General features: G+C 33.6%; 1 protein-coding gene across 1 annotated transcript in view; it reads right to left on the bottom strand.

The window, feature by feature from the left end:
- Positions 1 to 10293, bottom strand: part of LOC130241929 (alpha-2-macroglobulin-like protein 1) — a 32115-nt gene extending 21822 nt beyond the window's left edge. Inside the window, exons 1-12 of the mRNA XM_056473922.1 lie at positions 10166 to 10293; positions 8646 to 8829; positions 6614 to 6770; positions 6431 to 6483; positions 6299 to 6319; positions 3981 to 4149; positions 3815 to 3899; positions 3604 to 3727; positions 1075 to 1180; positions 885 to 994; positions 488 to 655; positions 173 to 406 (exon numbers count right to left, since the gene is read on the bottom strand). Of these exons, the coding sequence (XP_056329897.1) occupies positions 173 to 406; positions 488 to 655; positions 885 to 994; positions 1075 to 1180; positions 3604 to 3727; positions 3815 to 3899; positions 3981 to 4149; positions 6299 to 6319; positions 6431 to 6483; positions 6614 to 6770; positions 8646 to 8829; positions 10166 to 10224 (1470 nt within the window). The 5' untranslated portion in view covers positions 10225 to 10293. The remainder of the gene's footprint in view (positions 1 to 172; positions 407 to 487; positions 656 to 884; positions 995 to 1074; positions 1181 to 3603; positions 3728 to 3814; positions 3900 to 3980; positions 4150 to 6298; positions 6320 to 6430; positions 6484 to 6613; positions 6771 to 8645; positions 8830 to 10165) is intronic.
- Positions 10294 to 20830: the final 10537 nt, after the last annotated feature.

A 20830-nucleotide genomic window follows, 5' to 3' on the forward strand; every position in this document is an offset into this window, starting at 1 on the left:
ACAATATAACGCTCCAATATCAACCTAAACGTATAAGCTCATTTATCATAAACCTGGCGTATAACCAAATTGCTACTGATATATTATGCTTTCTCAAAATAAGGTCAAAAGGCTTGTTGAACTAGCAAGAAATTGACGGAAAGATCAAAAAGAGTGTCAATATTAAACATACAATGTAGAAGAAATCCAAGGTTTTCTGGCCTGTTTTCAGTGCGCTGCCCTGAATGATGTAACTGGCCACCACTGTTGCATCACGGTTACAGCTGAGCTTCTCTGGAGGATTCATCAACGTCAGGAAACTCTTGCTTTTGGAGTGAAAGGGTCTTAGGTAAAGATAGCTTGATGGATAATATCCTAAAGCCATGTAATCAACTCTGTCAACTCGGTCAACTCTGTTAAAAAGGGCCTAATAAAAAAGAAGATTGCAAATCACTGTACTGCACATGTGAAATGTTATGAATGGATAGACAACGAAAACACAACTAACTTGTAAAGACACTGACAATTCTGACCAGTCTGATGTGTTAAAGGAAAACTGGGCAGTGCCATTTATGTCTGTAATCAAATTCAGGCTGACATTTTGATTGCCATAATATGCAGACAGAACCACTGGCTCGTTTTTCATTGGTTGGGATTGTGAATTAGTGACCACAACCTGTTGGAAAAAAGAAGAAGAAAAAAGAAGACAGCAGACAAATTCAGATGTTGGAGGACAATATCATTATTTCACAATAAAAGCCATATTTTATGTTAACTACTAAAGCTCACTGTTATGAAGAAACATTTAATGAAATCCAAAAAATAAAACAGCTCTAATGCAATCAACCTGTAGTAAAATATTTACTTTACAGGGGATGCAAAGCTAATGATCTAACTCATGTTACCTTTCCCTTGAAGACCATACCAGGCTTGTATGTTTCTGGTGTGTCTTCAAAGTAGACATTGATATATTCCCTGGTAAACATAGCTGTGGTGGTACCTGAAATAGTTACACCTACAGGAACAAAAAGTCATGCATCATTTCTCTATATAGACGATAGAACTGGACAGCAGTAGTTTGTTCTGAACTCTCACCTGTTCCAGACTCTTCTACATTACTTTGCACATTGATATTTCCTCCATTAATTAAGCCAAAATTTGTGGCATTTATCGCCCAAGATGCACAGCCAGTCCTGTCAGTCTAAATAAATAAGAATTAAACTAAATTCATAATTTAGATTTTTAAAACATGAAACACAGTATTTAAAGAAATATAAAATACAAAAGAAGATATTTTGAAGAATGCTTGTTGCTGGCATCTATTCATTTCAATAGTAAAGAAAAAAGACATACTATACAAGTCAATAGTCTCTTTCACACAGTGATACCGGATTTTTTTCCGGAAAATTTCCGAAACGACTTTATCTTTAATTTCAAAAAGACTATTCACACATCCATTCCAAAATACCAATAAATTCAGACATCATTACCCAGAAATAACCTCTAAATGGCTGCACTTGTATTTGTAAACATAGAAGGGATCAGACTTTTGTTGATTATTATACACTTATTTAAAGCTTTAGCATTCATGCAGCTGCTTTTGTCCCAGAGACATCCAAAAACACAAGCGTGAACCGCAGTTAAATGTTTACATGTTTAACTACGTTACAAATTCTATGAATTGATGTGTTGTGAACAGGCATGGGACGATAACCGTTTTCAAGCTATACTGCAGTTGGAAAAGTCAAGGTTTTAAAACTGCCAAAATTTTCTGTAATACCGTTGCAAAGGTATGAGTAAAATTTTTTGTATCTTCAGCAGAAAAAATATCCAAAGATGCCGTTTTAAATTGTAAATAAATCTGTGTTTTTGAAACAAATGAAGACAGCAAAAGTCAATGATTCATTGGAATTAATCAGCCCTACACATTTACTGCTCCAAAATATTGGAAATCTTTCAAAAAATGAAATATATTATGTTCAGAGAGGAAAAAAGTTTTTGTTTTTTTACCAAAGACATTAAAAAAGAAAATATATTTTAGAGCAGCAATCACTATACCGTGAAATCGTGATATTTTTATTCAATGTTATCATACCATCAGAATCTTATACCGGCCCATGCCTAGTTGTGAACAACTTTGACAAAAACATATGAAGGAACACTTTTACATGTCGAGATGCACATTATATATGTGTGTGTAAAAATGTATTGTGATGGTCCCTTTGATTATCAGTAGACTGTCTGCTTAATATCTGATGATACTGCTCCTTCAACACATTTATCTGACAATAAGAAATTTTGTAAGTACATGACAACTTACACTAACTCAAACCCTAACCCCAACCCTATACCCAATCTAACAGTCTACTTATAATCAAATGAGAATTAGTTGACATTTAGATGCAATGTAACTTAATTCAACAAACGACCATCAAAATAAAGTATGTGTGTGTTGGCGCTCACCGGTACAGTCCTTCACGTGCACCACGCAGCTCAAGCAGAGCTTGAAGGTAAACTAACAACGGTTTATTATAAGCATTTTATCGATCATGTTTTACACAGTTGACATTGAAACGTTATCTGACTAACAACTAGCAGCTAAATGTGTCTGGAAAAATGCTCAAAGGCTTTTATCTTCATAAACAGCGCGGATGTGAATGCGTCTGAATGCTCTGATCGTCTGAAGTAAACGTTTCACGTCAGCATGTCCTAAACGTGAATGCATGCTTTCTGGTCATTTTACTTCTGCATTCTCACAGGGCAGCATTCTGGGAAATTACCAGTAATGTTGAAATTTCTCCTCACGGAAAATTGCCAGAACAAATTTTCAAAAGGGGCCTGTTCACAAAAGATCACTTTCCGGAAAAATGGTGGTAATTTTCCGGAAAAAAGTCTATATGTGTAAAAGGGACAAATGGGCCCCGGTAACCAGCATCTTCATTTGCTTTCAGCAGAAGAAAAACCTCAGATAGATTATGAACAAGTGAAGGATGAAATGGTGACAGAATTACATTTTTGAGTGAACTAACCCTTTAATTGTAAACGGAATGTAATGTTTTCAGGCAATAAAACTTATAATCAATGTTTTCTACACACCTTAGCACTTATGCTTTTCAGATATCCATAATTACTGAACTGAACTGGCAACATTAACATTAAGATTAAATGTAATACAATTATTTACATGTTCTTTAGTGTGCCAAAACATTAAAGAGTCATGAAAATAATTTTTTTAAGTACTTTAAAGTTAAACATTTGGTTTGATGCTGTTACAAAATGAGTTTTAAAAAGTGTATCTGTTATATTGTTTTATTATTTGCGAGTGCAGCTTTATTTAAAATAAACATACTTTTGAAGAGCACAACAAGTGCATGTTCAATACGATTACAAGCACTTCTTTTCCCAAAGGTGTTGACTATAAAGTAAAAAAGTAACTTTTTGTCAGAAATTTATGTTACAAATGCTGTTGATTGAGAAATTGTTTGATATCTGTGATAGTATTACCAGGCTTATCATTGTTTGGGACCATATGATAAATAGAGGGGATATATTTACAAGGATAAACGTTAATTCATAAGTAGTGTTCTTAGGATCACAACTCTAAGAAAGTAGAATGAAACGCACCATCATTGAATATGTCTTGCATACTCCAGCATTTTCAGGGAATCTGCGTTCATAAAAGTAATACCAGCTTCGCCCACACACTTCAACATTCACAGTTCCCAGCACGGCTTTCCCATAGGTGTATCTGTTAAAAATAAATCAGTCTTTCCAAATCACTGAAAAACACACATGTACTTCATTCATTAGCAAAGACATTTATAAAAACTCTTACTTTGCACAAATTTTAAGGGGGACATTGTTGTCCTGAGTAGTTATAACAGATGGAAAGTCGATGTTCACCTCATATTTTGGCAAAACTGAAAAAACATGGAAACAAACATTAACACCCCACTGTATGAGCTGATCAATATTACTTAAAAATAAAAGCTGGTACTGACCGTATTCTTTAATTTCAAATTGGTGTGATATTTGTTGGTTCTTCTCATCCCAGGCAGTGACCATATAGAAACCCTGAGTGGCTTCTGGAGAGATGGAGTGGAACAGGTCCAAAATGCCACTCCTGGTGGACTGATTCAACCACTGACCAATGCGATTTGAGGAAGGATCCTAAACACACAATAAGACAACCTACAGTGACAACTGCACCTAACTGTACTTACAGGAATAATCATTTCAAGCCATCCTTAGTGTACATGATTTTTATGGAGTCATACTATGGCCATTTATACTTGCAAAATAAAGTTTTGCAAACAAATACTAAAGTATTGAGCAAAAAATTAATAAATAAATAAATAAATCCAAGTTTCCAAAAATCACAAAGCAAAAATTTATATTTGAGAAATAAAAATATATATTTTAGTTTTTTGTTGCACTTTTTTTTTTTTTTTTTTTTTCAAAACTTAATTGTCTCTTCGCAGTTCTTTATTTTTGTTAGCAAAAATAATTGTTATTTGTCAAATCTAAATTTTTGCTTTGGGATTTTTGGAGATTTGCATTTATTTATTTTTTGCTCAATACTTTATTATTTGTTTGCAAAACTTTCTTTTATTTTGAAAGTATATATGGCCCTAGATTGAATCAATAGATTTCCTTCTTCTAGACGAACACAGTTGGAGAAGTTTTAAATTTTATACTGGCTCTTCCAGACTGTATAATTGTGTTTAACGGCTTTCAAAAGTGCATAACTTCATCATAAAACTAACACCATCAGGGCATTAACAAACGTCTTATGAAGCTGATGGATGTTTTTTTTCTAACATAAAGATTTTAAATTGTAAACAGAAATGTCTGATTCCAGCAGCTGTCGAATGTGCATTCTCTGCAACTTCTTGGCTGATCTCTGACTCAACGTACAGTATGACACATGAAGATGATGGTGCAGTGCTTCCCACCCAAGTAACGGCCGCCCAAGTATATTTAGTGACACATGTTTTTTTTTGTATTATTATCATCCTTTTACACTTTTTTGTGTCCGCCCAATAGACAAACATCCACCAGCGATTAAGTAGTGGAAAATCTCTCCCGTTTCATACTGTTGTTCTGTGTGCACGCGAACTGTCAACACTCAACACAGGTAATCTCACGTGCTCTGCAGAGACCCACAGCTTTTTGCGCCCGGCCGGTGTTTCTAAATCTACTCAAATGTCCAAAATTTGGTTTTGCTTTCGTTTTCTAAACTGTCGTTAGGAGCGAGAGGGACATTAAATAATTAACTCTTTAGTCTAAACGACTCAGAAAACCTTTGCATAATATTTAAATAGGATGTAATTACATCTAAATTGGCTGCAGAATATTTGTACACCATTAGTAATCAATTCATTTGTCTTATTTAAACAATCTACACGTTTTATTCTTGCAGGAATTATTACTTTGAGAGATATTTTTCTGTTATTTATTTTCTGTCATATATTTTATTAATTTAATTATGTCAATTTATTACATATTTTATATATCTAAAGTGCTTTGGCAATACTATACAAAACAGCATGCCAATAAAACAACCTGAACTTTGAATGAGAGATAGAGATAAGCAGATTTGACCTGTCAGTGGATGCACATGGCTCCTGAATAGCAGAAATAGTGAATCTTTTTAATTTATTCAACAGTCTTTTTAAAACTTTTTTTAACCCATTAAAAAAGAAAAAGTTTAAAACAGATAAAAAGTGTTAAAAATCTAATTATGTTTTGATTGTTGCATATAGTTAACTATTTATGTGCTAAGGGTAAAAGGTGTGTGCTACCACCGCAAGCATGTTTCAAACCTTTGGGAAGCCCTGTGGTGATGTACTCTAGTTCAAACAAATACAACTGTGCAAAAACGCAAGCTCTTCTTCTCTTCCAGTGGAATCTTCTGACATTTTAACTTCTCATTTTTCACTTGCAATCATTCACTTCTGTTTAGAAGCTATTTGAGTCTATAGTTTAAATATTATAATGCATAAATAATATATAGAAATATTATTGTAACAAAAACACATCAGTGCGAGTCATAAGACATACGTAATGCCCTGGCAGCATATGGGTTGGTCTTATGATGGATTTATGCACTTTTGGGAGCTTAAAAAGGGCCACAATCCAACACCATTATACAGTATGGATGAGCCAGGATAAAATTTAAAACTCCTCCAACTTTGTTTGTCTGAAGGAAGAGAGTCATATACACAGAGAATGGCTTAAGGGTGATTAAAAAAGAGGGGAATATTCATTTTAAGTGAGTAAAGCAATGAACATGATGGTTACTTGAAATATTTTGTACCTGAAGTTCCACAGTTTTAAACTGCAAGAGAAAAGCAAGAAAATTATTTCAATTAAATCTAAAAAAACAATCTAAAATATTTTTCCAGCATTTAAATATATTTCAAGATAAAGTGAATTGAATTTAACTTACCACTTGATTGTAAGGCAAGAATTTGGTATCCAGAGACACAATACGAAATTTAACTGGGGAAGAGAAACGTGGGTCATAAGATTAACACGTCAGAAATCCAGAAACATTAATAAGCTCAGGATTAGTGAATAATTGATAGTAAATTTTAATTTAAACTCATCATTTGAAAAAGAAAAGTAAAACCTGTTTGTCCAGGCTTGTAGATAGGCCTGTCTGACTGAATGAAAAGAAGTTTTTGGGGTGGACTAATGAGGATCTGAGTGGTTTTGTTCATGAATGTTGACTGTCCTCGGATTGTAACATTGATGGATGCCACAGACTCCACAGTGACCAGTGGGACCTAGAAAATACAAAGCAAAACAGGCAAAAACACCATGAACATGGAACTCATTCAGTTTATTCATTCATTCATTTTCCTTCAGCTTAGACCCTTATTTATCAGGGGTTGCCACAGTGGAATGAACCGACAACTTATCTACAGTAGCTTATGTTTTACACATCGGATGCCCTTCCAGCCGCAACCCATTGCTGGAAAACACCCATACTGTACATTTGATTTATTCATTCATTCATTTTCCTTTAGCTTAGTCTCTTATTTATTAGGGGTCGCTACAGCGGAATGAACCGGCAATTATTCTGCATATATTTTATACAATGGTTGCCCTTCCAACCGCAACCCATTACTGGGAAAGACCCATACATTCAATTTAATCATTCATTAATTTTCCTTCAACTTAGTACTTTATTTACTGTATAAGGGGTCGCTACAGCAGAATGAACCGCCAATTACTCTGCATATATTTTACACAGCGGATGCCCTCCCATCTGCAACCCATTACTGGGAAAGACCCATATATTCAATTTATTCATTCATTCATTTTCCTTCAGCTTAGTACCTTATTTATGAGGGGTCGCTACAGTGGAATGAACCGCCAATTATTCTGCATATATTTTATACAGTGGATGCCCTCCCAACCCATTACTGGGAAAGACCCACACATTCAATTTATTCATTCATTCATTTTCCTTCAGCTTAGTACCTTATTTATGAGGGGTCGCTACAGTGGAGTGAACTGCCATTTATTCTGCATATATTTTATACAGTGGATGCCCTCCCAACCCATTACTGGGAAAGACCCATACATTCAATTTATTAATTTATTAATTTTCCTTCAGCTTAGTACCTTGTGTATGAGGGGTCGCTACAGCGGAATGAACCACCAATTATTCTGCATATGTTTTATACAGCAGATGCCCTTCCAACCGCAACCCATTACTGGGAAAGACCCATACATTCAATTTATTAATTCATTAATTTTACTTCAGCTTAGTACCTTATTTATTAGGGGTTCCTACAGCGGAATGAACCACCAACTATTTCGGCATATGTTTTATGCAGCGGATGCCCTTTAAGCTGCAACCTATTACTGGGAAACACCAATACACTCTCGTATTACACACACTTCGGGCAATTTAGTTAAGTTAAGTCTAATTCAACTATATAGCGCATGTTTTCGGACTGTGAGGGAAACAGAGCACCCAGGGAAAACCCACACGAACACAGGAAGAACATGCAAACTCCACACAGAAATGTTTCCTGGCCCAGCCGGGACTTAAACCAGCGACTTTATTGCTGTGAGGCAACAGTACAAACCCCTAAGCCACCATGTCACCTCAATTCAATTTAAATCAAGTTTATTTGTATTCTTCCAAAATCAGAAAAAGTTCAAATGTCAGAAGGGTGGACACTACAAATATATCCATCATTAATCTACAGTTAAAAGATGTATGTACTTTTTGTATGTATGTATTATGCACTTTTTCAAAAAGGTGATCTGTATTCAGTTAATACAATATGACTTGCGGTACAATATGACTGGCAAACATTTGTGTTATCTAGTTGAGTCCAACATTGAGTGTTTTTAAGAGAGTGTCGGGTGAGAAGAGTGTTTCCTATACAGGTAACCCCACTTAGTAAATAAAAATTAAGACTGCAAAGACCACTGAATGTATGATAAATGGTAAAAACATTTAGCTGTTTTAACATATTTATCTTTTTGCCTGCAATATACCATATTTTATATCAAAATGGATAGGCTCTTTAAAGTTAATGTCAGTCATGTGTAAATACACAGTAATAAATCTATCATAAAGAGGCGTGATATCTGTAACACAGAATTTTTACTCTCTGTTAAGCTATACTAAATATACTGACCTTAAAAGTGACACATGTGTAGAAATCCCTGGTTATGGAGCGCTGTTGGAGAATGGTCATGTTCTGAACATCAGACCTCAAAGTCACCACTAGAGAAACTGGTTCTGTGGGCTCATGGATCTGTGCACACAATGTCTCTGTGCTGCCAGACACTGCCTGCGAAGTGACTGCCACCAGATATATACTGAAAGAAGACATAACAGAGAGAAATATAGACTTGCAGGTATATTGCATAAATCATAGAATAAAATGCTTTTTTAGCATAACTTTAGAGTTGCATGAGCCTCGGGTTGTTTTGAATGAATTCACAGTCGAGGAAGTGACTTTTTTTAATTGTGCCTGGAATGCTTACTTGGTGTCTTTAGAGACCACCGCACTGACAGTAAAACAACAACAAAAAGTGTGTTTAAAATAGTGTACAAAATCTGTGTAAATGTATGTGGCCTTTATTATATTTAACCAAAAATTGCATTTCTATTTTCATTTATATTTAAAATAATGTTTTTATTTTGTATATTATGGTTATACACTGGCGACATGGTGGCTCAGTGGTTAGCACTGCCGCCTCACAGCAAGAAGTTTGCTGGTTCGAGCCCCAACTGGGTCAGTTGGCATTTCTGTGTGAAGTTTGCATGAACTCCCGTGTTTACGTACATGGGTTTCCTCCGATTGGTGAATCAAACAAGATAGGTGAATCAAATAAGCTAAATCGGCGGTAGTGTATGTGTGTGAATGCAAGAGTGTATGGGTGTTTCCCAGTGCTGGGTTACAACTGGAAGGACATTCGCTGCGTAAAACATATGCTGGATAATCTGGTGATTCATTCCACTGTGGCGACCCCTGATTAATAAGGGCACTAAGCCAAAGTAAAAGTGAATGAATGAATTGTTATACATTACAAGTAAAAAGTTTGAAACAATTGACATTTCTATGTTCTTGAAACATGTCTCTTCTTTATTTCAACATAAAAATAAGTATATTGTAAAAAATTTGATTTTAAAAATAAAACGATGGTTTATGCTGCATTATATTGTAAAATACAGTTGTATTAAAGTTAGAAAAGACAACATGATTTCAAATAGAAATTTTTGTCTTTATGCAGCAAAAAGGTTTCCTTACTGGAAATAAATTTATATGTTATGTATATTTCTTCAGCATCAGCATCAGCATGTTAGCAGATGTATCTGCATAATCAGGCTTAGGCCTTTTAGAATGACTTCGAAAGGAATCAAAAACATTGTATAATCGTAATTATTACAAATATTTGACAAGTAGTTATAGTTATATAGTGTTTGAACGTTCACAAACATTCGTTTATACTGAATTTTTTTCTTTTATTTTAGTTTGCATTTCTATTTAGTGAATGAGTACTATTTTATGCGTATTGGCGTAACACTTATCCGAACTTTTCCTCAGTGTCAACAGCACACACTCGTCTAGTCCTCGACCTGCATTTTTCCTCATTACTCGACCATCTGTTATCTGTTTTTTGTGAAGATAATAATCATGAAGAATCTTACGGATCGGTGGCTCCACTCGTTAAGGACCATTGCAGTAGCAGCAGCAGCGACAGCAGCATCTCGAGCAGTATCAGTCCTGCACAGGCGCAGAAAGCTCCCTCACTGGTCCAGGCATTCAAGAGCGCACTTTTATACGCCTCCGCTGCCGTTATAAACCAGTTGAGCAACTGAGAAGATGGATGAATTTGGGATCGATTAATTTCCTCTGTTGTGTAACTGTTAAATGGGCCGTGACTCATTCTTGTCAGTAAGTTACAAAGAGGCTGAATGAAGTGCAATTTTGTGTTGTTTGCAAAGATTACTTTGACAAACAAGCTGTATTTATCAAGTTATTTGACAGTTGAGAATTTCTTCCAAATGTTGATCTTATAAGCGTTTTGGATATATTGAAACAAACATATTTCTTTATAAGAAATATAAAAATTAAATATATATATATATATATATATATATATATATATATATATATATATATATATATATATATATATATATATATATATATATATATATATATATATATATATAGTGTAAAGCATATATAAGTGCACCCCTCACAAATCTTTTAAATTCTTTTTTTTTTTTTTATAGGAAGCTAAACAATATTATATTATAAGATATTATAACAAGTGTATTATTTGGTTTTAAAGGTTTGAATGGTCTGCCACCTACTTACATTGGTGAGCTTCTTCACTGGCACACTTCATTGAGGCCAACCAGCTAGGAAAGTTTCAGCTAGTTGTCTCCAAGTCACGGTTAAAATCAAGAGGCAACAGGACTTTTTCTGTCACAGGCTCTCGTCTGTGGAATGGTCTGCCTTTACATATCAGATCATGCTCTTCCCTTGGTGCTTTTAAGTTTTATTTAAAAAATCACTTTCTGTCTCTTGCTTTTTAATTGCAATTAAAGTAAAGATGTTGTATGCTAGTCGTTTTGTAAAGCACTTTGGTCAACATCTGTTGTTTTTAAATGTCTATAACTCTATAAATAAAGCAAACAAACATTTGTGCATATCCATTAGATTGGTCAGTACTGAAGCCAAATGTGGAGCTAATCTAACAAAATAACTTACGATAATGCTCCAAAAACTAGTACAGCCAAATTGATATGTTATAGAAAAATATTAAACAAGAGAAGCAAAAAAAAGTGATGTAGTTTGTAATTGTTTTTGCAATATTTTGCTTGAGTTTAATTGTATTATCTTCCTATTTCTAAATATGTTTGGTGCCTAAAATATTATTTTAATAAATGTATCTGTTTAATAAATCTGTTTTGTTTAAATGCAGCAAAATACAGTGCCTATATTCACTGAGAAATAGATAAAAATATTCATTTTGGGATTATCTGTTTAACATCCAGTTTAAAACTAATTAATGAAACAAAAAGTGAAGAAAAAAATGAGGGTGTGAAAAAGATCCATATTTAATATCAAATCATTCAACTGTTGAAAATGTTACAATAATATTTATTATATATAGAAAACTTTTAAAAGAATTTCTGGCAAATTACATAAAGTTGCAATCATTTGTTGGCAGTTAAAGGTGTGAATGATTATATTAGTCATTTAATTTGGGATTGTTCATCCCAGAGAAATAATGTCAGTGTTTATTTATAAGCAACAACAGTGTTTAGACATTTCTCATGATGTTCATTATCATTCAATATTTGCATCCCAAACAGTCAATAAATTTTTTTGTATAAACTGAAACACTATATGGTTCGATGGAATGATCTTTGTTTATCTCAGAGCACAAATTAAGATTTTTTTAGGAAATATGCAAGCTTTCTGTTCCTTCATCTAAACAGATTACACACATTACAAATTCAATGTCCAGAATCTGATGCAGAGGATACTATTAAACTAATCTATGTGACTTGGCTGGTTTAAACCTCAATTTTATAAAGCAACAAAAGCAACAAAATAAATTAGTTTAAAAATGTAAAAAATATAGGAAGTATATTGACCTGCAAATCAATAAAGTAAGCGCCAATTATAAAAAAAAAATGTAAGAAATGGAAAGATAATACATTTAAACTCATGCAAAATATTGAAAAAACAAAATTGGATTTATTTTTTGCCTTTATTAATATTTGCTATTTTTGAAAATGTTATTTAATATTTTTCCCTAACATATAAATTTGGGTTAATAATTTTGGAACCATTATTGTAAGTTATTTTGTTAGATAAGCTCCAGATTTGGCTTCAGTACTGACTAATCTATGTGTATGCACAAATATAGTATTGTAAAGCTTGCTATAGAAAAAAAAAATTAAATGAGAGATTTGTGGGTGGTGTACTTCCATTTGCTGAGCACTGTATATTATTTGGCGTTCGGAGGCAGATGTTCCTGAAAATTATTGTGTTTAGCAGTTCTGAGATGTATTTAAACAAAATCATTTTGAAGACGGACTTTTGCTTAGGTGTTTACAGAATTGTTAAAACATCATTTGAGATGGCCAGAATATCAAATGTGATGGGTTCATTAGTTAGTTTAGTAACACATCATCTGTTGATGCCAAATCATGATTTATACAAAATGTATGCTGGAATTATGTAAACTTAATCACTGAATAATAAATGACCAAAACGAAGGAGACAAAAAATCTCAAGGCATCCCTAACTAACGCATTAGAGGTGTGTTAAAATGCATAGACAAAGACTCATATCATAGTATTGAGGTGCAGTTTGTGTGTTTCAGTGCACATAAGGGTGTGGAGTTCTCACATGTGCATTTGGAGTAATCTGGGATGTGGTGAGGAAAGCTTTTGTTTCAGTGACACTCCACCTCTATTAATTGACTGATTACGGTAAATTAATAAGTTGTATCTCTTTCACTTCCTGCAAAACAGGCTGTAAATGGCTTTTATTTATATATGTTTTGAAGTTGTTTTTGTAATGTAAGTGCTGATCTTGCCATTGCTTTTTTGTGCCAAATTTAATAGCCAGATCTATTAGTCACAAGATTAATTGTGGCAGTGTTGTTTAGCAACCTAGAAAAAAGTGAAAATAAACGGCACACACAAGTCATTTCACAACAAGGAGCAACTTTCTGAACAAGAACCACCCTCTGGTTAAATAAAACATGTTTAACATTAATGTTTAATCTATTAAACCTCCACTGGCTGCTGTGTTTTAGGTGCACCTTAAGAGTACAAGGTTGGACCCCTTTTACCTTCAGAACTGATTTAATGGTTCCAGCATTGTTGTAAACCTTCCTCCTTCGTGACACAAATCTCCTGTCCCAACACATCCAGAAGGTGCTCTGGGAAGGTCAGTTGAGTTGTCTGAGCTGATTCGAGCTTCAGGACATGGTGTGATATCCTGCTAGAAGTATAATGTAAGATGGGTAAACAATACTGTTTAAACAATTCTCAGTTGGTATCAAAGTATGCCAAATATACCCCCCCCCCCCCCCCCATTAAATCACCAGCCTAAAATGTTGATAAAAGGCTGGATGGATGGATCCATATTGTCTGCAATGTTAACGATTTAGTATTTAACTGTATTTTACTGTAGGAGAGTTATACAGTATGTTACTGTACTTTAAAGCTGTATTGTGAACTTTACTGCATATTTTACAGTAAAGATACATACAACTCTGTGAATACATGTACAGCAAAATAAATGGTGCTGCAAACGTAAACACAGTATTTTTGTTGTAACTGATTTACAGTAAGTTACTGGCGATCTGCTGCCAGAAAGTTAATATCAGAATATTAGGATCAGAAAAGACTACAGTACATGGGACTTTGTCAGAGCTTGACAGGAACTTTACAATACACAGTTTATGGATCAATTTCTTAAGGAACTTAAGTGCGATTAAAATAGTTGCCTCCTTGTTTTCTCTGGCTTGCAAATTATATATTTAATTGTTTTGTTACTTGTAACCCCTTGTAGTGTATCTGGCTAACTCTTTGTATTCTCATATTGCATCTAAAATCACATTGAAAATGTGACACGTGCCCCTTTCTTCATGGATTTAAATGCATTTGTGAGCTCTTGATCCACTGCCGTTTGTTGTTGCTATGGCCACCGTCAGCTGTTTCTACACAAGCGCGGAGGTCAAGTTTCAAAATAGTTGAGCTTTTGCCACTGTGTGGATTAATACTAAATGTGAGTCACTGTTTTTACTTATGGCTATGAATAGAGCAATATGCTGGTGATAAGCTGCATTGCTTTAATGCACTCTGCATTGGGCTCACACATACTCTTTGCACTCTTACTACTTCAAAATTGTTTAGAAGCCATGGTGGGCATTTCTCTCGGTCTCGTGCTGAATGCAGTCGACCAATCACAATAGACTGGGTCATCAAACCAATCAGCACAGATTAGCATCGCGCTAAGGAGGGGTTTTGGAACAAATAAATTGCTGAACGAATCATATGGGAGTCGCTGGGATAATCACGTAAAAATAAATGCATGTTATAAGACAATGAAAGTGTTTTTTGACCTTGCATGCATATCAGACTGTTGTTGGAGACCCCCAAAACCAAAATATGACCCTTTTTAATGCATAATAGGGGCTCTTTAACGCGAATGCCACCTTGCTTTTCTTCTTCTTCTGCTGCTGAACAGTTCAGTGTGCTTCAAGGTTTGAAGTGTACTTCAAGGTTGCTTATTTAAGTTATTGTTGTCTTTTTATCTCAGCTTCTCTAGTCTTTCTACTCTAGCCTCTAGCATTGACATTTTACCCACAGACCTACTGCTCACTGGATATTTTCTCTTTCTCAGAGGATTCTCTGTCACAGCATCAGCTGTTCCTGAAATACTCAAACCAGCCCCGTCTGGCACCAACAACCATGCCATTTTCAAAGTTACTTAAATCACCTTTTCTGTTCTATTTTAATGCTTGAGTTGAACATCAGCAGAGCGTCTTGACCACATCTGGGATAGTTCATTCAAAAATTTTAAATTTACAAATAATTTACGCACCCTCAAGGAAGCACCTGGAAGGACATGGACCACATTAAACATATGTCAGAGAAATTGGTGGTTCGTTCCGCTGTGGTGACTTCCGGTAAATCAGGAACTGTGCCAAAAGTGAGTGAGTGAGTGTAATTTATAGCAGTAGCTATATCTTGGACAATCACAGGTATAAGAACCATTTAACATTCACAGGTAAGAACTAATTTCTTGTCATTTTGCTTCAAGAGAGCTCAGTGTATCAGTGGAGATTGATTTAGACTTGTTTGTAAGTGTTGATATTTAATCTTTAAAATGGATGAATATTGACTTACATTTTGCACATCATGATGTTGGGCAGCACAGTGGCGGAGTGGGTAGTGATGATGCCTCTCAACAAGAAGGTCGCTGGTTCAAGCCTCAACTGGGTCAGTTTCTGTGTGGAGTTTGCATGTTCTCCCCGTAATTGCGTGGGTTGCCTCTGGGTGCTCCGGTTTCCCCCACAAGTCCAAAGACAAGTGGTACAGGTGAATTGGGTAAGCTAAATTGTTTCCTAGTGATAGTTTGCAGCTGGAAGAGCATCTGCTGCGTACAACATACGCTGGATATGTTGGCGGTTCATTCCACTGTGGCGACCCCTGATGAATGAAGCCAAAATAAAATGAATGAAAATGAATGAATGAATCACGATGACCACAGATTCAGCTAAAAAAATTTTTTTGAATGTTCTACTGAAAAAAAAGTCACCTGTTGCTTTGATGACCTGAGTGTGAGTAAATGAACTACAAATATTAATTTCTGGGCAAGCTATAGCTTTAAATGCATTGAGTTGCTGCTATGTGATTGGAAAATTAGATGTGAATGTTAACAAGCCGTTGAACAGGTGTATATAAGCGACTGTGTACTTATAAGTGAATTATAATGCTGAAAAATATATGCCACGTGCTATCAGGTATTTTATATTTTGTTTTCAGGTTTGTTTTTGCTTTTATTGTTTATTTTTATTGCATATGTTTTATCGTTTGCTCACTGCGATGGAAAAAAAACGTGAAGCCATGAACATCAGACTCCTCTGATCTTCTAACTCTCAATCCCACAACATGAGATGAAACCTCTCAAACTTATTGATGTGGATCCGCATTGTTATCAAGTGTTTGCTTTAATTCCTCTCGACATATTTGAGTGTTATAAAACAAATTCTTCAAATAAGGAGGGTACACATAAACAGGCTTACAATACATGTGCTATTGTATTATTTACAGATACAGATCGATCATTTGATTACTGTATATGTTGTGAGTGTTATTTTCATGCATTGTTCAATTTTTAAATTTGTTTTGTAACTGTTGCATCAGCAGGGAGCAGCTGTGCCATGGCTTCCTTATTAAGGATATGAACTGGACTGTCAAATACAAGAATATGAAGAAACATTTTTTATGTAAATCTCAGGTTAGGTAGGTTTTTTTTCTTAAATGCATTTTAGCATATATTGCTTACAGGTTGCAGCCTTTGCGTTGAAGTAAAATCTAAAAACAGGCATTAAATTGAAGATTAAATTCATTGCACCCATTATATTATTCATGACTTGAGATCTGTTTAATGCAGTAAATTAAAACTTATTTATCATATGTTTGTTTATTGATACTTGCATTTCAGAAATGTGGTGTTCTGACTGTATGCATCAAAGAACAGGGCTGAGGGAGGCTTTTGAAGACGCCTTTTAAAAATGTAAGTAAGCATACGGTTAAAGGGATTGTTCACCCCAAAAATGAAAATTTGTCATCTTATTGTGGTTTTTTTGAAAAATAAAAAAGCTACACACTACATCACTTAGAGTAAACAAACAAAAAAAAATATTAACAATCATATAACATACCAAAACATAATGATTCCTATAATAATACTGTATGTAAAAATAATACAATTGTTATAATTATTATCATCATCATTATCATTATCATCATCGATAAAAAAAGATCCAATTATAGTCATGTTTGTTTGTCTGATTCAGTTCGCTCTTATTTTCTTCAGGCTTCCATTAAAAGCTTCTAAATATTATTTTCATTCATATATATATATATATATATATATATATATATATATATATATATATATATGTGTGTATTTTTTAGCCGATTTCTAAACATAATACTTATAATTACTCATTTCTAATAACTGATTTATTTTATCTTTGCCATGATGACTACATAATATTTTACTAGATATTTTTTTCAAGACACTTCTATATAGCTTAAAGTGACATTTAAAGGCTTAACTAGTTAATTAGGTTAACTAAGCAGGGTGCGTTTCCTAAACAACGACGTAACTCATGGCTGCACGAAGTAGTGACGAGAGTTTCCCAAAACTTGTAGTTTCTCTGTCGCAGATTCATTGTTTGAACCACGTTAGTTACTTATAACATAAAACACCCATGATGATGCTCTAAACGGGGTGGTAACAACTTTTTTAGAGAAGAACCCCATAATTTATTTGTGCAAATTATATTGTTTTACATGCACAAGCATTTTTAAAAAAATCCAATATTAGTTTTGGTGAAAACATGCACTCGTTTTTCATATTAATTGAAATATATGTAAATGGCACATATAGGGCCAATGTTTCCTTTACAAATATTATTGAGAACATTACATATTCTATTCTAAAACATAAAATTATTTACAAATGCTAACACGTATTATTAATATCATATATAAATCATATAAATAAATATATAATGAGACTATTTATTAAAAATTTTAATTTAATATTTATAATTTATTAGGAAATAAAAAATAATACTTTAATATTAACATTAAAAATATTAATGATGATGACGATGATGATGATTATTATTATTAAGTAGGATATTGTTTATTTATTTATTTATTTTGTGAAAAGTCTACTTTTACAATTTGACAAATGCAAACCAGTGCAGAAATTTTCTAACCAACAGGCCCGTGTGACAGTACGCTACTTTAAAAAAAAAAAAAATAACCTACTATAAATTAAAAGCATTAACGTATGCTACATTTTTTGTTTTCACAAGCTTTGGAGATGTAACATAAATTCCTCTTTTAAATAATAGGTCACCTATATCTTCCGTCATGAGCCAAAGTGCACAGCTAAGGGAGCGCAATTGTCAATATGAAGAATGCTGAAACTGAACTGTAAAAATACTTTGAAAGCAAATTACACCTAAGAGTGATGACTTTAATCCTTTTTTAAAAAAAATTATTCTAAGTTTAGTGGAATGTTTTAAATGAATAGGGCATAGGGGGGGATAACTGGGAACAGAACACAGCCAGGAACTATGTTTCTAACTACAGCTCCAGAGGTGTAGTTGCAAATGACACAAACGATGCAGTTTGCGATTGTTCGTTGGACCGATGGATTTGGAAAATGCCAAATCCACGAACGATGTTTGCAACGACGGAACCTGCGACCTTAGTTGGCTAACAATGGTTTTCAGGAATGCACCGGAAATTATTGTATAACAATGGTTTGTTCAGTAGACTATCGAAAAAAATATATATAGCTTAAAGGGGCTAATAATTTTGACCTTAAAATGTTGTTTAAAAAATTTAAAACTGCTTTTATTCTTGCCGAAATAAAACAAATAAAACTTTCAACAGAAGAAAAAATATTATCAGAAATACTGTAAAAAAATTGCTCTGTTAAACATCATTTGGGAAAAAAAATAAAATAAATCAATGGGGGCTAATAATTCTGACTTCAACTGTATATATATATGTATACTGTATATATATATATATGTTACTCCCAAAGAGCCAGTAGCCTTTGGCTTTTTGTGGATCATCAAGGACCACAGTTTGATTTGATATTCTGTTCGATGTCCAACTTTAAGCCAACTTCATCTTGAAGAGCCGGGTTTTTTTTTTTTTTTTTTCCTTCTCTGATCCACACGGTCAAAATTCTACATACTGTATTTAAGTTATTGGTTTAAAAAATACTCAATTAACCTAATTTAATTAATAAATATATGTTAACTCAAACTATTTTGCCATTTTCAACATAATGCCTTTTTATCTACTGCATGTTTATACAAGCAAATTTTGTAACCAGTCAGCTAAACAAATTGGACTACATTTAAGGGTAAAAAAGAAAACATTTCTTCCTAATCTTGCATTTGACAGTCCAGTTTATATTCTTTGTATTAACTTCATTTTGAATGTCTTTTATACAAATAACATTTGTTTTTTATAATTGTTTAAAAGGAAAGTCAATTTACTTAAGCTTAAGAGCACACAGTGAAGGGGTGTGGTATTTAGCCCTTCTGAATGCATTCATAAGCATTCAGCAAATAGCACAGACTGGAATACAAGTAGCGCAGAGCTAAACCACAGCACTTCATATAGATTTCGCACCTGTCAGTTGTCATCTGCGAAAAAAAATGACAACAAAGAGCTGTCAAACACACTCCTGCCTCACCTTTATTTTGCAGGTTACATGCCTGAGAACTGCCAAAAGAATAGTGACAATCCCTCTGCCTGAGCTGCATGTTTGCTTAGCATTTTACACATCTTAAAACCCTAGAAGGGCTTTGCTGTTTTTAAAAGTAAAGAGTTAAATCATAGTGTTGCACTTTAAACTTCACAGTTAACTCGAGGTTTTTACATAATGAAATAGACATTCATAATTTGACTGATTACCATATATACAGTATTTTATTGCTGACTCTTTGCACTATTTTCTGAATTATGGAGTGATAGAAAACAAAAACAAAACTCCAATATGCCAAAAAAGAAATAACAATTTTGAATGTGTCTTCATCTAAGATTTGTGCTGGAATTATATTCAAATTAGTGCATATTTAATTGAATCACGCATCATTTGCATATTTAAAGACATTCTAGAAAATGTGTAATACAAACAATGCTATTCTTAATGTAATTAATCAACTGTGGAAGGACATAATAGACTGAGAAAAATGGTTAATTGGATGAATTTATATTGGCTCAATTTAAACAAACAAATTAGATTGAACATTGCTAAATGTAATTCAGCTTATATAAATTGTTTGCAACCATGCACGTGCCTTAAGGAAATTAGTAAATCCAATGAATCATTTATTTCAGTGTAAATATAATTTCCCCCTATATTAACCTGCAGTGTCTTGCCTTATTATTTTTTTTTAACTGTATAAGTGGGGTTTGAAAATAAATAAAATACAAAAAGGTATTTAAAAAAGTGTCATAAATGCTACTAGTATTTTAGACTAATGTGTATCTTTAAAGTAGCAATATGCATTCTTTAGGTGTAAATAAGGTAAAAGAAAAAAAGGTCCCAGTTGTTCCTGAGAGTGCACTGTTGATATATTTAAAAAAATAGAATCAGTTCAAATAATACTTTAAATAAGATGAGCAATGAAGAAAAAATGACACCTCCACCCCTAGGGTTTGAGAACATCTGACACCCAGCATTCCTGAATTAACAGCAATTATGGAACACACCATAATTGACTGGGCTTATGTAATTAGGTAAACCTCTTTAATATATGCGCTTTGTAATTCAGGGGAGGGACACAAATCTGTAAAGTTCACATTTGTAAAATGGCTCCTTCCAGTGGCAAATAAAAAAGTGCATCAAGTATTATTCAAAGGTCAAAATGAAAACAAAGACAGAAAGTAGCTATAAACTCTCAGACTTTTTTCAGTCATTCATATGACCATGTGGGACCAATATTGTTTTCCTCAAAATATATTATCCAGTTTCTTTTCTATTAGATTTTAGATAGATTTTTC

Source organism: Danio aesculapii, chromosome 15, assembly GCF_903798145.1.
Source record: "Danio aesculapii chromosome 15, fDanAes4.1, whole genome shotgun sequence".
NCBI classification, from domain to species: Eukaryota; Metazoa; Chordata; class Actinopteri; order Cypriniformes; family Danionidae; genus Danio; species Danio aesculapii.